The sequence below is a fragment of the Calonectris borealis genome, chromosome 13 (assembly GCF_964195595.1).
Source record: "Calonectris borealis chromosome 13, bCalBor7.hap1.2, whole genome shotgun sequence".
Lineage (NCBI taxonomy): Eukaryota > Metazoa > Chordata > Aves > Procellariiformes > Procellariidae > Calonectris > Calonectris borealis.
Window position 1 is genome coordinate 21,150,741 of NC_134324.1, and position 18,206 is coordinate 21,168,946.

Below are 18,206 nucleotides of genomic sequence, written 5' to 3' on the forward strand. Positions count from 1 at the left end.
GTTCCTTTATAAAAGCAGCGACGGGAAAAAGCTTTCGGAGCTAACAAAGCTGGGAATCTCTGAAGGCTGTTCTTTGCAGGGGGATTGGTTACAATGGAATGGGATTCAAGTATCTTTGAAACAGAAAGTGTCGGTGTCATAGAAGCCATAACCCACTGCAGGAAGTCCCAGTCCTGCTGCCTTCAACTGTCATCAGATTCACGCTGTCACCAAGGTGCACCGAACCTCCTGGTTTGTAACTAACCCATTTGCACATGCTTCTCCACTCCATCCAAACTCGCCCCTGCTGGCTCTCAGCTACCAACCCTGAACAAACCCATGGAGGCTAGAGAAATGAATTATTTTACCCAATACATGAAGCCTTCACACAGCTTCATATTTAGATGATTCTTACCTCTTTCTGGTGATACTTTATTGCTACCTTTAGCTTTGCCAAATCATGACATTTTTGGGGATCCAGCTCTTCGCTCTGATCATCTCTGTGATTGAGAATGATCTCCAGTTCTCGGGAACTCCGTGCTTGATCCAAAAGGTCCTTAGCAAAACGCTTGCACTGCTGTGAAAGCTCTTCATATTCAGCCTTGAACTCATTTTCCACTTTGCTGAGCTCCTTCAGCTCCCAGCCCAGTCGGAAGGCCGTCAAGATGGGGTCCTCGCTTGACAAGGCGATCAACGAAGGGCTGGCTAAGGCTTTGTAGATGTTCAGCCTTGACCTGGAATGCCTCAGGCTGTCCACCTCCGAACTGGAGACACATTCCACACAGTTGCACCTGATCTGGTGTGGGCGTGGAATTGTTACCCGTCTTTGGACAAGCAGTTTGATGATTTCATAGTTGTTGGTGTGAGCCGCCAGCATTATCGGGGTGATATCTGGAGTGAATTCTGAAAACTGCGTGTCCATCATCAAGGTTGGAACCTATATAAAGGGATAAGCCATAGTCATATTTCATGTGGAACAGCAGAAATCAGATGTCCCTCCTTCATACTTTTGAAGTGACATCATAACAAAACAGTTTTTATAACACCCTCTGTTCTTTAAATCCTATTGTATCCATGCACACACACACACTGCTATTCTGGCAAAATCATCCTCCCCCAAATCATGCCTGTCTGCCTCCCGAGCAGGAACCTGTGACCATTCAGCTCCCAGCCTGGCGTAAAAAGTCAGTCACATCCCCATCTGGATGCTTTGTATGTGAACCTGTCCTGAAATGGGTATTGGTTCATATACCAAAAGGCGGACTTTTGTAGGAAAAATGGAAGACAAAAGGCCCAGGTAATTACACAAAAAGAAAGGAAAGTCTAGAAAAGAGTGAACTATGGATTTCCATAACTATCATTATTTGCATTATATATCTGCATTAGCAGGCCAAGAACCTGCTCACAGCAGGCCCTACACAAACCAAACCAAACTCTGGTCTGCAGTTGAGCAAAGCTCTTCCTCACCTTTTCCCTACTGTTTTTATTTGAAAATACTTTTCAGTGGAAGGATACATTACATAACTGCCCTCAGAATAGATTTGTTTTTTTTTTTTAATGGGTTTGAAAAAATTTAAATGTAAAATTAATGAGCCATAGTCCACTACAAATAAGACACTCCAGGGTGTGCATTATTCAGCTACTGTTGCACTTCTCAAAAGATGAGCTTAATGCACACCCTGTTGTGTCTTATTACTATATGCAGAGTGCAAAATTAGACCAAAATGCTCTTACATCCCAAGCACGCAGTGTGTTTCCATTTGCAGCGCAGGCAACTCTCTTTGTTGTGTGTTAATCATTACTCAAGCATACTGTACTTCGTGTGCCCACCACTCTTGCCCTGGCAGTTGGCATCCTGCTGCTCCAGGGGTGATTGCCGGTTTTGGTGAACAGTAGGCCTGCTTCCCCTTGCAAATGTCAAAGGCGTTTCAGAGAAACTATTGTTAAAGAGTTCTAATGACAGGAAGCATTACTCAGTCTGTAAAAATCCAAAAGTAAAGCAGCGATAAAGCGGCATGAAGTAACCAGTTAGAAATCCTTCTGTAGGATATACCTAAGACTGGTTGTGAGTCAGTGTACCTCTAACCACTGAATCCGAGTTCCCTGGGAGTTAAGTGCCGCTATAGCACTAAAGAGCTAAAGACTCCTGGGCTGTAGTTGATTGATAAACCTCTACATAACCCAGCCGACAGCAGGACAGAGCCTGTTCACAACACACAACGCTCTCCCAAAGGTCAGCACCACACTGAGATGCAGGGTCATTTACCCGAGCAGGGCTCACTGGGTGGCTAGGGGTATTTTTGGGAATAATACAAGTCTGCTACCCTGGATGCGGCACATAAGGAGTTAAATCTCTGGCAGCCTCCAGACACACAGGTGTAAAGAGGCTTTGCTAACAAGGCTGGTCCCTATAGAGGCAGCCAGGAGGGAGCCTATAAATGGCTCATGGGGAAGAAGAGAGAACGGTAGTGAGGATTTGCTGTGGGTCATGGAGGACTTGGTGTCTCTTAGCAAGGTTGGATAAATGTATTTTAAGATATCTAGTAACAAAGCAGCTCTCTTTGTAAGGTCTTCGACTTTCTTTTCCTTTGCTTAGGTCGTTTAGGTAGTTTGTTAAATGTCAAGAGAAAGGGGCAGGTTTCTCTTTTTTCTCTCTCTTAGAAGTACATTTTTTTAAGCCCTGATGCTTGAATAATTGCATTTATCTTTCTTCCCCTCCTTTTCCAGTCAGTCACTAGCTGCTGTATGCACAGCCTCTGCCTCAAAGGAAGAATGCTTTCCCTCGCTATCACTCCTATTACTGTCAAGTTTAGTCTTGTTTTTCTATATGGAGGTTATTGTACCTTGGGCTGTGAAAAGGATTTTCAGCTTTACACAGATGAGGTGTTCATGTTGCTCAGAATATGAAATGGGCACTTGCTGACAATGTAGTAATGTTACAGGTGGGGATAGTGCTAATCTTGTCTGCTTCTGTCTATGCCTGAGGTCTTCTAAATCTGGATCTAGGGCTCTCAATATGGTTGTCCCAAGGTTTGGCATCAAATTGGGGGTATCTATCAAGTGATCTCCCACCCCTTATTCTGGTTCATACCTCAAGCCCTCACCCCAAAAATGGAGCACTAGTTTGTCAGGTCTCAGACAGCTGCTATGTGGAAGGCATGTTTTCCTGGGCAGCGTGCAGCACTTTTAATTAAGGGATAAGAAGCGAAATGATGGTGCAGAGACATAGAGGCTCCCTGGGGTCTGGGAGGAGATAAGTGTAAGGCCTCAAATCACAGGAGCTGAAGCTTATTTCTGATTATAGCTGAGCAGCAAAACAAACCACCAAAACACAGAACAGGAATAGTGTGTGAATGATGGCTGCTGTGGCCCCTCTCTCTTCTATGCCTGGCTGATCCAAACACCATGCATTGGCTAAAAATTATGTCTTGTGGTGAATATTTTTGTTATCTTCTTGCACAGTATTTTGATAACCTGCATCTTAACAAACAAACTGTCTTGTTTTAAAGATGGGGCTATGCAAAGCAAGCCTTTGCTCTGAAGGCTGTGTTCTACGTATTATCACTGGAGGGGCAGCAGAGATCACAACAATGCATTGTAATTGCTGATGTTCCTCCTGCACTACTCTGACAGGTTGAGTTCATGTTTAGATCAGCTTCTTCTATGTCTTGGGTTAATTTACAGTGATGGAAGCAGAAGAGGAATAAATTATTCTACCCCAAGGGCTCTGCTGAGCTCTTCCAAGGTTATTTTCATTAAGTGACCTGAATAACAAATTCTTTTCCATTAACCTCATCACCTGACACAAGCTGTTAAGCTGAGTCCTTCAGAACCTTGTTGTCACTACTTGCATAGGAGCATGTGTCTTGTCCATATTTCATCTTGGTAATGTTCGCTTAAGAAATGAACGCTATTATTAACAACAAGTGATTGAATGCTTGTTACCATCTTTCTAGACTTAATCCTCATAAAGGTAGGCTGCTTACCACTGTACCACTGCTTCTCTGAACAATACTGCAGTGAGTGAAAAATCTCCTTTATTTAAAAAGGCGGGGGGAGAAACAAGCTTAATTCATTAGAGGAGAAGAAAATGGAGGATTAGCTCATATAAAAGCACTGTTCAGTATAGCTAAGCTCTCCTCTGGAAGGAAAAACAAGTTTTCCAGTAAATAGAGCACTGCTGGAAAGAAGCTCTGGAGGGAAGAGCGGGAATATCTGCTTATGTTGGTAACTAGTACAGTGTAAGAGCAGCAGAACTACAGAGCAAAAAAAAAACTGGTACTGAAGACCCGATGGCCTTGTTGTAGGTCTTTTAGGAGTTTTACTTTGGACTTAATCTAGTCTGGTATCTGAATGCCCCTGGAGCACGTCCTCTGGTTTAGTGTTGTGTAAAAGCAATCCAGCTCAAGTGCTCTGAGACTGCTCAGCAATGTGAACCAAAGAGCAGTAAATGGGGAGGTTAAGAAGATACACCTCAAAAGCATGCTCCTCAACCAAACTAAAAGACTAATATGAATGCATCTTTTGCCTTTTACAGACCATGGAAGCTAATACCCAGGTTTAAACACCGGAAGATTTCAAAGCAAACAATAGTGTTTCTACAGCATCTGTCATCTATCTATGCATATAAAAAAAGGACAACTAGGTGAAAAAAAGCTGTTCTGCTGCAAAGGAACTTGCCAGTCAAGTGCAAAATCTTGAACTCTGAGGAAAGAGCCTGGCTCTGTCTAGTGACTATTTGGGGGTGGTTTTCTGTTTCTGTCTCTTCATCTTACGCTTTTCTGCTCCTCTATACTGACAGTCCTGATTATGGTCTGGTAACCTACCAGACACTAGTCTCCCTTCAAGTCCAGGTCTCTCCTCAGTGTTCACCCTTACTGGTGCTCACAGCTGCAGTCTCCCCAGATAACCCTTCAGTGCTTCAGATCTGAACTGAAAAGAGAGTATCTAGAAAGTAAAGCAAAGCCTGTAAGCTTCTTGCGTCAGGGACAGTCTAAATATGCAACCTGTCTGGCATTGAGAATGCCACCACTTTTGTTTGAAAGTAATTAATAATACTTTTACCTGTTACAGGTGGAATTGCCACACTTTCAAGCCATCTCCATTCCATAAACTAGCACCTCACCTGGACCAGTGTAATAAATTGTAAGTATAACCATGACAAACTGTAAATATATTAATCTGCATTATTTTCAGCTTGCATAACTTTTTGATACAACTATATGTTATAAAAGATTTTCCAATTGCCAAAACAATGTTTTACTAAACAAAACAAACACATGCAACCTCACTGGAAAACTTTAAATGCAACACTTATAGAAATAGAAGCTTGGGTAACTTATTGAGCAAGAATTTCCTATTTCTAGTTTGTTTTTCTGCGTGCAGCCCCATGGGGAAAGTGCATATGCCATCCACAAGCACGGTGACAGGCACAGCCAATTTCTGTCATTCTAAAAAGAAGACTTTTTACTACATCAATTTAGCACAAGGCTCAGCAGTGCTTTAGCAGTGACTGTGATTTTGTTCGGAATGCAGTCCTGTGGTACTTCTAGCTGCAGCTCTATAAATAGAGAATGAGAGACAGAGTCAGTGTTGCTAGACTGCAGATCAGCCATGTTACCAGCAAAAGGGTCTTGAAAAAAATACATATTGTGACTGGCATGAGCAATTGAATCCTGTTCCTTGCCTAAACCCATAAACAAATTCTTTCATTGACAGAACCCCATGGGCATTTGCTTCCTTATGTGGGACTTGGGAAAAATGTTACATGCTTCTATAAATGTAAGCATTCATTTTAGGTGATGCAGTGGTGCCGCTTTCAATAACTGAATATCTTAATCAGAGATGCCTTGAGAGACATCTTGTATCAGAGTGATGACAGTATCTATACTAATAGGGAGGTTGGCTTTCCTCTAAAGAGCAATTCATTGAATGAAATGATGTAATTTGGTTAATGAAATATAATGAACAACACAAGCTGATAACAAAAAAGTAATGTACTTTAAGGGCTTTTGTTATGAACAAGTTCGTAACTCTGGCATAAAGCACACGTGGTTGTAGATGTACTTTGGGCAAGCTCTGCTGTTGTTATTGAAGTATTCCAGTGATTTCAATACAGCTGTCCCAGAATATCCAGCTGAAGAAAAGGCTCCTTCTGGTCTAAAATCTGCACAGTGACTTATATGCCTGTAAAGCCAAATAAAGTCTCTGCCCCTCAGACTGATACTGCAAAACAGAGAAAATTAGTACATTTTAGTGCCTTGTAGCAAGCCAAATGCTGATACAAGGTTACTAGATGGTACCTATTAACACTGAAATAGGTATCTTTGAATAAAAAATAGCATGATATAATGCATTATTACTGAAATGCTGTGAAAAATTAGATTTGTGGTACTTGTATAACCAAACTTTTTTCTCTGCAACCAATAAACAAAAGCAAAATACGTTAATCCAGATATATCTGCTTTAGATTCTTCAAGTTTTAATTTGGCTTCTTATCCATGTGTTTAAAATGGAGGTAGATCCAAGGGATTAGTTTTCAGAGCTAAACTGAAACCTAGTGCATTTGACAGCGGCAGAACTGCATCAGAGCTTGTTGTGTTCAGCCATGTGTTTGGGAAATGCAGCACAGCCAGAAAGATTGTCAAAAGATGTCACCATTTGTGGTTGATGCTACATAATAACTTTTCTTTTGTTGGGGATTAAAAAAGAAGAATCCAGAGAGAAGCCTTCAGAAGGAAAGGATTTTGCAAATATGCATTTAAATGGCCTATGGCAACTTATTCCAGACAGAGCACTCTCTCCTCTAAGCCACTCTCCCTTTCTGATGTGGGTGGAGGAAATAAGATGTGGCACTTGATGAAATGACGAAAGACTGCAGTCAGCGCGGAGCTTATTCTCCAAGTCACAGAGGGACGCTGTTAAAGAGTTAGCTTGTGTCTGAGCCTCCGGTACTTAAATGAAGTGCAGTCTTGAGGTCTGCTTTGCCCTGAATTCCTGCGTCTTGCTCCAGCTAAGAATTACTGAATCCAGCAGGAAGAGGGGCTAGCGAGTGCCTACCGTTGTTTAGAGAAATAAGACCAATGTTGTGCCATGAGCAATTGCACCCTCTCCTGGTTATGACTTCTCATCTGTGTAAGAATGGTTGAGAAGTTCATTGTAGTCACAACTTAAATGTTATGTCACATTATCTCTATGATCTGACCAACTATCAAATGAATCTTGGTTTTATCATATGCTTACGTAGCCTGGTGCTGGCTGAAGAATGACACTTGTCCAATTAAAACAAACAAGGGACAAAAGTTTGGGACTGTTACAAATCCAGATATTATTGAAACTGCTAGAGAAAAAGTGGTGTAAGTGACATCGGAACCTGGCTTACAGCACGTTATGGATCTACCAAAGCCTTGCCAAGATGCAGAGATTCTCTGGCTGGTTGCTAGATCTGTTTCCTGAGATCCTCTGATACCAACTCAGGTGTAAGTCTAGTATTGCTGACATGAGAGTAAATTAAATTGTCTCCTGAAGTTTGGGTAGGCAGAGTAGTTCATATATGCCTGAACCTGTTTTTTTTCCCCCATTTGGAAACATAAAATGCTGTTTGTTCATTTTTTCACCTTTCTTCATTACCATTTTAAGAGCTACTCTGTGATAGGAGCAGTTGTTTTGGGTGAAAATAAAGACTAAACCCTTTTTAAACAACATTTTTAATGTTGTTTTTAAGTTTGGAAATGAATTTTTTCTTAAGCTTGCTTAATCCAGTCCTGTAAATTTCTTAACTACATTAAAGACCTTGGAACGTTGTTGCACCTTAGATATTTTTCATTTTACAGATAAGCTTTGCCCTGACCTCAAGTATGCTGGAACACAGACAGTCCATGGTTAGCTGGAAATTTGCAGGCTCTGTCTTCAAGGTAATCATTGTTTTATTATGGCTACTCTTTTTCTAATATTTTCTAGGATTTATTCTGGGAGGTAAGAGTTGTCCAGCTTTTTAATTCATTTTATCTGGTCTCTGTATTTTCTAATCTTAGTGGTAACAAGGACAAGATGTGCTAATATAGGCTAATAATCATGCTATCTATAGCCTTTTATGTCATCTTTGTACATAAAATGTCCCTATTTGCTGTAATTTATTACTGTGTGCGGATGAGAGATGTTTCATTAAGTTTAGGTGAGGTAATATGTTGCTAACAGGGCTTGAAAATGGAGGGCTTTTTCCTTGGGAGAGGTTAGGTTGTGTTCCTAGTCAATCACATTCCTTAAAAAAAAAAAAGAAAAGAATCAGATTCGATCATAAGACAACATCACGGAGAGGAGTGAGTGACTGCATCTGGTGCCAGCCCAGCGCCGTATGATGTTGCACAAAACACATCTTGATGCTCACAAAGCAGGAGGTTGTGTTTCTCCCCATTTTGACTATTAAGCTGTGCTTTTGGCATTGTTGTTATACTAACCAAGAAGACACTGTGGCTTCTGAAAAGACCCAACAGTTTGCGATAGCAAAGAAATGACAATCTAGACAGGTGGCAGGGTCTCACATGAGAAAATCCATGTGGTTGTGATCTTCCTTTATTACCTTTTAGGCAGTGACTTCCTTTGTTATTTCTAATGCTAGGTAGTTCAAAACTCTAGCTAATGATATGCTCCTCATGCTTCAGAGACTGCGTCTAACTCATCATCTATCTGCCTGAAGAGTATTTAAATGGAGCACACAAGCCCTCCCGCACTGCCATGCCATGAATTAAGTACCAACGATGCATGTGATCCTGAGCCTCTTGCAGGCTTGAGCGGTTTTCCAACATGTTCTCCAAAGGCAATGACAGAGCACAGACCTTGGATTACAGTGTTCCCTTGCTGTAACAATGCGGAGACGAGCAGGGAGAATATTGTTCTCAGTGAATGCCTTTTTGATTTCCCCCCCCTCCTCTTGTTGCCATCAAGGGATAAACGAGCCATAAAGGTGCCATTCTACTTTGCAAACCCAAGCACAGCTCTATTCAACAGCCAGATAAGGACTAAGGGACTCTTACTAAACCATCCCAGAGTTCTTTATAGATCCCAGAGCTTTGTTGTGGAGGAGCCTGTAATTTGTTATGTTCAATTTCCCCATACAGATACGTTTCCCTTGGAAAATGTGTTGCAACTATTGCACCCGGCAGACTCTCCTGCATATTTGTACCAGTGAATCTAGATAGCCAGGTCAAAAGCCCTTCTGGGTTTCAGAAGTCATACAGACAAGAGGCAAAAATATGTTGTGTGATGTCAGGGGGCTGATGTAAGGGGAGCAGCTAGTGCTGTAATTGGGGCTTATGAGCAAAGGGTGGTGAGTAAACTAGACACATTCATGGATGCGGGGTAGGTAATAAAATATGGTTTTTTGAAACTTAACACCTTAATCAACAGATCTATAGAGAGACCAGAAGTTTACTTGTGTGGGAACACAAACAGGATTTTTTTTTCCCTACAAATAGTTTGTTACAGGCAGTCCACCCAGCTGAATCCCATGCACTCATCACTCCTGACTGAAAATACACTGTACAGCGTGCCGAACACAGGCAAGTGCTAACATCACCCTCACAAATTAATAAAGATAATTCCCTGGGAAGCATCTCATATAAAAGCGCATTCCCGACGTCTCCACCTGTCTATATGTTAAATTACAAGCACGACATGTTTGTGCACGCTGTGATGCAGTTCTTGGCCTGACCCCACCAGCTCTCCTAGGAACTAATAACAGACTTTATGTTGGCTCAGAAGAAGCCGCCAGTGACTTATTTGCCACTGTCAGATGTCTGGTAGCTGGCACTGCAGCCTGCGAGCCCTAGCCCCGATGCCACTCATTAGGTCTATGGGATATATCACCCAAGTTCTTCATTTTGCGTCACATTTCCTTCTCATAGATTTAAGATTATTTGGGGAGGAAGGCAGTGGGTAGGGAGGAAAGAAATTCCCAGTTAAATGTAATCACTAACTGAAGTGGTCTTTGATTTCGCTGTTGTTTAGTTTAATTAGATGGAATTCATTTTGAAGGCAGCCGCCAATGTCAAAGGCAAGTTAACTATAGCTGTGAATTATTACTGCATCAATAAAAATAATGAAAAGCTTGGATGCTAGCAGAGCCATTAGGCTTTGGAGCAGTAACAGCTAGTTTTCTGTTTTCAGACACAATCTTTCTTCCTCATTGTGCCTTTCAAATATTTTCATACTGAGAACTTGTGGCCAGTTTTTCTCAACTGCTTCTATTCTTCAGAACCTGCTCTTGCTCAGAGTGTATCTAACCAGGTTCAGCCTTCCCTTTTCACTTTGGACCTCTCATATTAACATGGAAATGGCTGGTTTGAGTCATACCAAAGGGGACAGTATCTGTACTGAGTCATACCAATCAGCCTGTTACCCTCTCTCTTATAGTGCTCAATAGCAAGAACTCAATGAAAACAGGTCATAGACTTCCTTGATACAGATGCCCAGGTTTCAGCAACACCTTCCTGAATTAGCAGAACTTTTTAAACTCAAGGAAGAACACAAATATTGCTGGTATGCAATGGTTAACACTGCAGAATGGCTACACAGATCCACTTGCACTTTGGGCTTGCTTTGATCACTTTGTTGTACTTCACACCTTTGCAATGTTCCAGCTTGCATGCACCCAGAATATCTATTACCACCACATAAGCAAGACTTCTTTGTTCAGCCTGTATGTGAGTGATCTCCCCACATCCATCCTCAGCTTATAGTGCTGCAAGGCTTAGCAATTTTAGCTGGGAAGTCCACAGGTCTCTCCTTCACCTCTAAAAGAAACATAAACCTTTTACTGAAGGAGACAGGATGACATTTCTCACAGCTATAAATCCCAGATCCTTTGGTCCTGCCGCAGGGTACCTCTGTGTACTTTGCCTGCAGGTGAGACAGATCCACAGTAACCTCTTCAGCCAGGGCATGAGGAACACCAGCCGCTTCTAAAACTCTTCTCTTTCTAATTGCCTGCAGAACCTAGCTTTTAAGTCATGAGATATCTGACAGCTGATCTGCTTCCCTTGACTTAAAACGTCCTGCCAGTGATAGCACAGGGCTGACAATGTTAGCAATGAGCTTGTACATCTAATAGGTATCAGCAAGTCTGCAGAAATCAAAGGGCCATCGGTGGTTAAGAGCTAAACTTTGCACTGGACTCTGCGTACAGGACAAAGAACCCTACGTGAGCAGGAAAATTAAGCTAAACCACGTTATATCAAGAAAGTTACTGGATTTGGACAAGAACAAAATGGTTTAATGCAACATGTAATTTCTGGTTCACAAAAGATTGTCTCTAGGCTGTTAATCTATGATATTTACACAAAGATTAAGGCAGATTTTCACTTAACAGCTCATCTGAAAGAGGACTTTTGAAGTAAAATTTTAAGTTTGCTAATACTATCAAGTGCAGCAACCTTCCACCAGCAGGTATCTGAGGATTAGCAACTAAGACTGAAAACTTGCCTTTTATTCTCTACAGTTTCCTCTTCACAACCATATTCTTCCAGGGTTTATTTCTGTAAAGCTCCTTCTTTTGGAAGACATATGGATAGGTATCTGTTGAGATCTCATTGATTCAGAAGGCCTTTGGACCGTTGAAACAAACTGAATCACAGTCATAAATCCTGAGATCCCTTTTCTTTTTATTCTCATTATTGAGGAATCGCATTTGTAGTCCCATCTGTGAACCAGATTAATTTGGAGCCATCTGCCATGAGCAAATTGCTAATTTTGGCAGATACCAGAGAGATGCTAGTATCATCCTTATGTAAACATTTGATGTCAGCTCTGATTGTTGTGAAGAAAACAGCTACCCGTAAAGGTGCTTATGGCTACACCATGAACGTGTAGTAATTCAGATGACTGATTACAGCTTCTTAAAGAACGGAAGGAGGGCTCAGCAGTCAGCACAGACCATGTCTGGTGCGCTGCAAACACATCGAGTGTAGCACGGCAAAAAATGATGTGAGATCTGTGCAAACTGAGTGCGCTACCCTGCAAGCTGTGATGCATGTTTAGTGGAGAACCGGGACCACTTCACAGAATTCACACAAGAGGCTATTAAGAAAAAGCTCCTGAAGACCTCATCTGGCGTCAAAGGGAAAATTTGAACTGATTTCAGTAGGCTTCAAAATGTCTGGAAATACAACTATTACTAATGATAAATTGAAAGTGAATCAAGTATGTAGGAAAATGTGAATTTTCAGACATATTTTAAGTGCAGACTCCAGCCTGGCTGAAAACATAACCCACTGTATTGATGTTTGTATAGTAAAAAAAAATTCTGATACGACTTTTAGGAAAAAAAAGATCGAATAGGTTGGGAGACAGAAGATTTTACTGGAAAAGAGAATTTGTTCAACAGGCTTCATATATACATTCCCTTGCTCCTACGGTAGTACTGCATCAAAAAAATAGAAGTAGTAATTTCAAGTTCCCTGTTAATTCCAACCTCATGGGACCCCAGCCAGATCTCTGTTTTTGATGTGTACCTATAGAATAGTACAAAAAGTCTTGTTTTGCCATTGTACATATTACACCTGTCCTGTGCACAGACAACTTTGCGGTTTAACATTCCTCCCCAAAAGAGATGAGCCTCCTGACTCAATAAGCCTGGACCAAAGTCAATACTGCATCTGCATGTGCTGATCTTTGCTATTTCTAAGCTAGCCCCACTCTTTCTGATAATTATTCAGTGGTTTGTCATCTTATTTATTTAAATAACATGACACTCATCGTGTGGAAGACCTGAGTATGCATTGCCATGCCAAGCAGTCTGCAGTGCACTTATACTACTCTTCTGCCACTATGCAGTACAGTATCAGCCTCTTCACTGTCCTGAAAAGCAAACAATAACTATCAAAGCACCAGCCAAAAGGCTCACTTTTATTTCCTGGAGAATACATGTTCACTGAATACAAATCTCCGCAGGAAAAGCAACACTTGCATACCCTCCAGGTTCCATAAATACTGGTTTGTTTTGTGGTTCCCCTTAATATTCATGAATAGGCTGCTTTCTTTCCAAAAGTCTGTCATCTATTTGGGGAAAAACAAATTATCCTACAATTTAAGTGACCAATCAGCAATACAAAGTGACCGCCAAAGCGAACGATGGTTTAAAAAAAAAAGCTCGGAGGACTAATTGGAGTAAATTATGTAACATTTGGAAATAACAAGTGAACTTGTAAAAATCACAGAACTAGAAAAGCTCTTTTGTTACTTAATCTATTTTGAGTAGATGATTGAATTTTCCTTTATTTCCCTGAGAATTCAGCTCTTAGTGCTGTGCCAGGTCCAGACGTCCTGCTGAGGTCAGCAAAGCTCCCACCTACGCTGTGGTGGGTGGGCAGGGCTGTCGCAGCCTGCAGTACCGCACGCTCTGCACACAGGCACCTTCCATCGCACTCTGGACCACACTTGCACATTGACAATAAAAAAAAAAGTGAGAGCGCACCTCAGAGCATGGTGTGGCGTATCTGAGGAGAGGTTAGCTCTGATCTGAAAAAGAGAATGGGTCCTTAAAGCCTGGGCTTTACTCTTCGTTGGGAGTGAAGCATACCAGCACACCTCTGTGGTCTTCCCATGGTAGCAAAAGAAAGATGCTTGCACCATGATGACCTCTCTCACCGAACCCAAAATTTCCCATAGGTGACAGTATCTTTCAATTAGCCATAGAGTTATTCTGGCTTTAACTGGTGAAGTCTTCTCTCCAGCTCTATCAAGAGACTCTCAGAGCAGTACACAAAACCGTGGCTGTAAGTTGTCAGGACCGGGCAGAACAGATTTGAGGATAAATGTTAAGTTCTTAAAATAGCCTGTGAACCTTGCTTGGAGGTAAACCTAAAAGGAAATACATCTACTGGAACATACCACTGTTCAGCACACTCATCTATCGTGTGCTTTGTAGCAGCCCTTAGAGAGAGGTGGTTCATGCTCCTGGCTCTCATACACTCCACATGTAACAGAGTAATTTCTTCCTCTCCCGAGACACCCCTTACACGCACGGCTGCAGTGCGGGAGAAGCGTGTTGTTATAGTTACTGGCTATGACTTACCCCTGCCATTGTCATGGCATTTTCAGTAAATGGTGCTCAAACAGCAGTCTAGCAAAGGTTTGCAGAATAATGACTGCCTGTGTTCACTTAACAACACGACACAAGCATCTCTGCTGCCCAATCTCTTCATCCGTTTCTCCCTGTCCCTTACATCATGAATGAGACCCTGATTCTCTTGCATAAGGAACACAACAAAGGTCACTTCTTATATTTGGAAGTATTTTTACTTCTGCTCGCTGGAAAGGTCATCATACAGTGGAAAAGCAGAGCTCTTCCCCTCAGGCAGCTCTCAAGAGACAGGTATGGAGTGCCCAGGACACATCACCTTTTAGAGACTCTGTGGCTGGTAAGCAAAACTCTAAGTTTTGCAGGTCAAGTCTGTAAGGGGCCATGGTTTTCTACCTTGTTTTGGGTGTATCTTTTGCTAACGAGATACAGTCACTGTAACCCCACAAGAGGCTGGCGTAATGCAACCTGTAACATTTTCGGTCAGGACTGTGGTACGATGATAAGGTTGTGGGAATGAGCAAAGATACATGCCCATAAAATGGATTATGCTGAATGATGCTATTCAGCCGCTTTTGAGATGCAAAGACAGCAATTAACTGAGGTGACATGAATAGATGCAAACAGGAACAGCTCTTCATGCCTGGCAGTTAGAGAAACAACACTTTGCTATAGAGTCAAATAATAACCTCTCAGATGCAGACAGCAGGAAAATGGGAGCTAACAGGTTTTCACAGACCCCAGACTCAGATGAATGAAGGCGATTTACTGAACGTTCAAGAGAGAACAATCAGAAGATGCTTCTTCTGCACCTTTGCCCGGAGTGCAGCAAAGACAGACAGCCCCTAACTGGAAACAGGCTGCTACACGTGAGTCAAGGAGCTGCCTTCACACAGGTTTGTTCAGGCAAACTGAACATTGTGTACATTTAATTAATAGATTATACAAAACCTTATATATAAGAAGTGCTGTGACACTATCTTACAAATTTCTCAGCCAGACAGAACCGTTCCATGAAGTGTGAATTTTTGTTACTGCTCAATCAAAAAAGCAGGTTTTCTGTATATTTTAGAACATACAAGTATCTGATTAGGACAAAGCTGTGCTAATCTGATTTATTAGGTGCTTTTTGTGAAAGCAATTAGGTATGGGATTCCCAAAGGACTTTCTGAGAAAAGATCCAGCAAAGATAATTACTGAACGTATATCGATACTGCTGTGGAATTAGCATCAGGAACTTGTGTTCAGAAACTCCTCCTATATTAGCTTTGTGATTTGACAAGCTAACCAACTTTGTCCCAACTTTGCTTAACTAAGCACTTCTTTCCATTTGATGTTGTATCACTATACATGGAATAAATGTTAATTACCATCACTGCATGAACAATCAGTGAAACTGCTGAAATGGAAGTCCAGTCCTGCAGCCCTCTGCCAGCAAACATTTCCTGCAGTCTACGGAAGAGCCTGAACCACAGCCAGGGAAGTTAATCCTAGTTTGTACATAGGATCTTACATCAAGCCAGTACTAGTCTAAAACATACTGATGAAATCTGGTCTTGTAACAAACCTTGTAAATAAAGCTGAAACTGGCACTGCATCTCTTCTCCCACACACATGTTCTCCTTCACGTTGTAAACTTCGCAGCAGATACAAACCTAGCTACAGAAGGATAGCTGCACGCTGGCATAGAAATAAAGAAAAATGAAACAGACCTACTATGAAATGTATCACTGAACTGGAGACGTTGGAGCTGAATTTCAGCTGCAATAAATAAACCTTATTTCATGGATCTCTGTCTCTGTACAGTTATGCCAGCCAGGCTGTGAATTTGAGTGGGCACTAGTTTTGGTGTTCAAGAGATCATAGACAAATCCACGTGAAACCCATCACTTGCTTTCCATGACATTTCAGGAGAAACTTGTCATTAACCTGCGATAATTACTGGCAGCTCCTCATGCTACTGAAAAAAACTTTTCTTCTATTCTACTTTCTGTCCTGTTGGCCTATAGGATGGTCAAACTTTCTAGACGACCAAGAAAAAAAATTGCTCATTCTCCATGTATGGTCCATATTTTGCTACTTACATTTTGGCAGACTAAAACCTAGTACTAACGTTTTAATTTTTTACGTCTGGTAGAAGAGATTTTTCATCTCTCTAGTGCTTAAACCACACATTAGAATCACATTGCTACAGCATGCAGAATGCTGCTGTTTCTAAATATTAAGCTGAGCACTCTTGAATGTTGTCAGGGTTGATCCTTATCATTTGCTTTGGCTACATAAAATTACTATTGAAAAACTATGTACTAAGGGGCCTATCCATTGAAAACATTTTCTTCTATGATTGACTGGTATTAATCATTTTCTTCTTTCACACAGAGAGGGATGTGTTCAAGTAGACTTCAAAATGAGGCTTGATATATACGGATTATCCAAGTTTTGAATGTTCCTTTCTAAGCAGTGAACATGCAAAAATTGTCAGTGGTCAGTAATGTATATGAACTATTGAGTTATTGGCAGCAGTACTTGCAAATGAAAAGAAGCAAAAAAGGAAAAAAAAAAGTTAGGGACAGTGTGATATGTGACACTTAAAGTGACAGGACTCAGACTTTGTCGTTTTTCACAAAGATCCTTATGTAATTTACTGATGGCTTTGCAGCTAAGGATCCTTCCTACAAGTCGTAGTTGTTCATTGCTCAGATATATAGCAGCTTAGCTCATGCTGTAACGTTATGTACGGCCTCAGCATTTCCGAACTAGAGCTTTCTGGAGATGGAGACCAAGATGATATGTCTGTGCTATGGCTAAGCACTGAAACCTAGCAGACTGTTTGCTTGCTTACAGTTATTTATAAGCTTGTGTGTTTTCAGGATTTACTTATGAAAAGCAATTCCACTTAATATCAGTACAACAGCATGGCAATAGTTCATATTTATAGATTGTAATATAACTTCATACAGCCCCAAATTCCTTTACAAAGTGCCCGTCTATAAATCAACCTATAAATCAGCATGTTCACAAACACTGTAAGACTAAAAAGAACACTGAGTGAAATTGAAAATGCTGAGTATTTAAGACAGGCAGAACATGTTTGCTCAGACTGGAAAGTTACCATCCAAACAGGACTGCCCACATCTACTCTGAGCATTTAAAGCAATGGACCGGCATTTAGGACTGCACCTCTCTGTGCAGTACCACTTTCCTAATGCAGGATAATAGCTTAAAACTGAATAGGAACACTCGACTAACCTGTTTTTCACCACTCGGCTTCCTGTAATTCAGCAGCAGCTCCACAGCTCCAACCACCTCTTTCCGTATTGCATACAGCAGAGCATCTCCCACATACACACAGTGGCTCAAAAGCAACTCCATGATCTCCAGATTTTCATTCTCTATGGCTATTAAAAGGGCACTGCGACCAAGAGGATCCATACAGTTAATGTTGATGTTGTAGTAGATCTCTGCCTCTTGCAAGGCATGTTTCACACTGGCATAGTCCCCCTTCTCCACAGCGCTGAGGTAGGCCTTCTCCTCCGCTGAGAGCTCTGCCTCCGCTCGAACGATCTGTAATGGGATCCGGTCTCTGTATGGTGAATAGTTTACCTTTTTGTAGTATAGCTGGGCCATTGTTCATAGTGACCGGGCAATCTATGGGGGAAGAAGAAGCATGTGTAAGTGACAAAACAGACGAGCCCCTATCTGTTCCTCACAGGGGACAAATTTCCAAAGGTCCATCGTGGTAAAAGCTTCCGATCCCTTTTTAAGCTGTTTTATTCTAAACACAGTGACTGTAACACCCCCTGAGCAAACCCACATTAAAAGGCTACCTGAAAAAACAAAGGTTACACTACTGCTCAGAAGAGGTATGCAGCATGACGCACACTCAGTATATTTTTAAATCTGGTTTAAATTATGCCATTGATTTCTTTTATCTGGTCAGAAGCATGATCTTGTTGTTTATGGATAATCTATCGCATGTGCAAATAGGTGGATTTCTCATCTTTGCTTTATTTCCAGCTCAATGTTTTTTTTACTTCCCTCCTTTTTCACTGCTGAGTCAGGTCCTCTGCATCTCTGAACTGTCAGTGATGGGAGCTGCTGATTTACACCCTCTTATTTACAGTAATAAGATTTATTTTGATTATTTTTGCTG

At 41.4% G+C, this 18,206-nt stretch overlaps 1 protein-coding gene across 1 annotated transcript in view; it reads right to left on the minus strand.

The window, feature by feature from the left end:
* The window catches only part of TRPC5 (transient receptor potential cation channel subfamily C member 5), a 66,104-nt gene extending 48,424 nt beyond the window's left edge, over positions 1-17,680 (minus strand). The window contains exons 1-2 of the mRNA XM_075161821.1: positions 17,303-17,680; positions 395-916 (exon numbers count right to left, since the gene is read on the minus strand). Coding sequence (XP_075017922.1) covers positions 395-916; positions 17,303-17,680 — 900 coding nt within the window. The remainder of the gene's footprint in view (positions 1-394; positions 917-17,302) is intronic.
* Between the last annotated feature and the right edge of the window lie 526 nt (positions 17,681-18,206).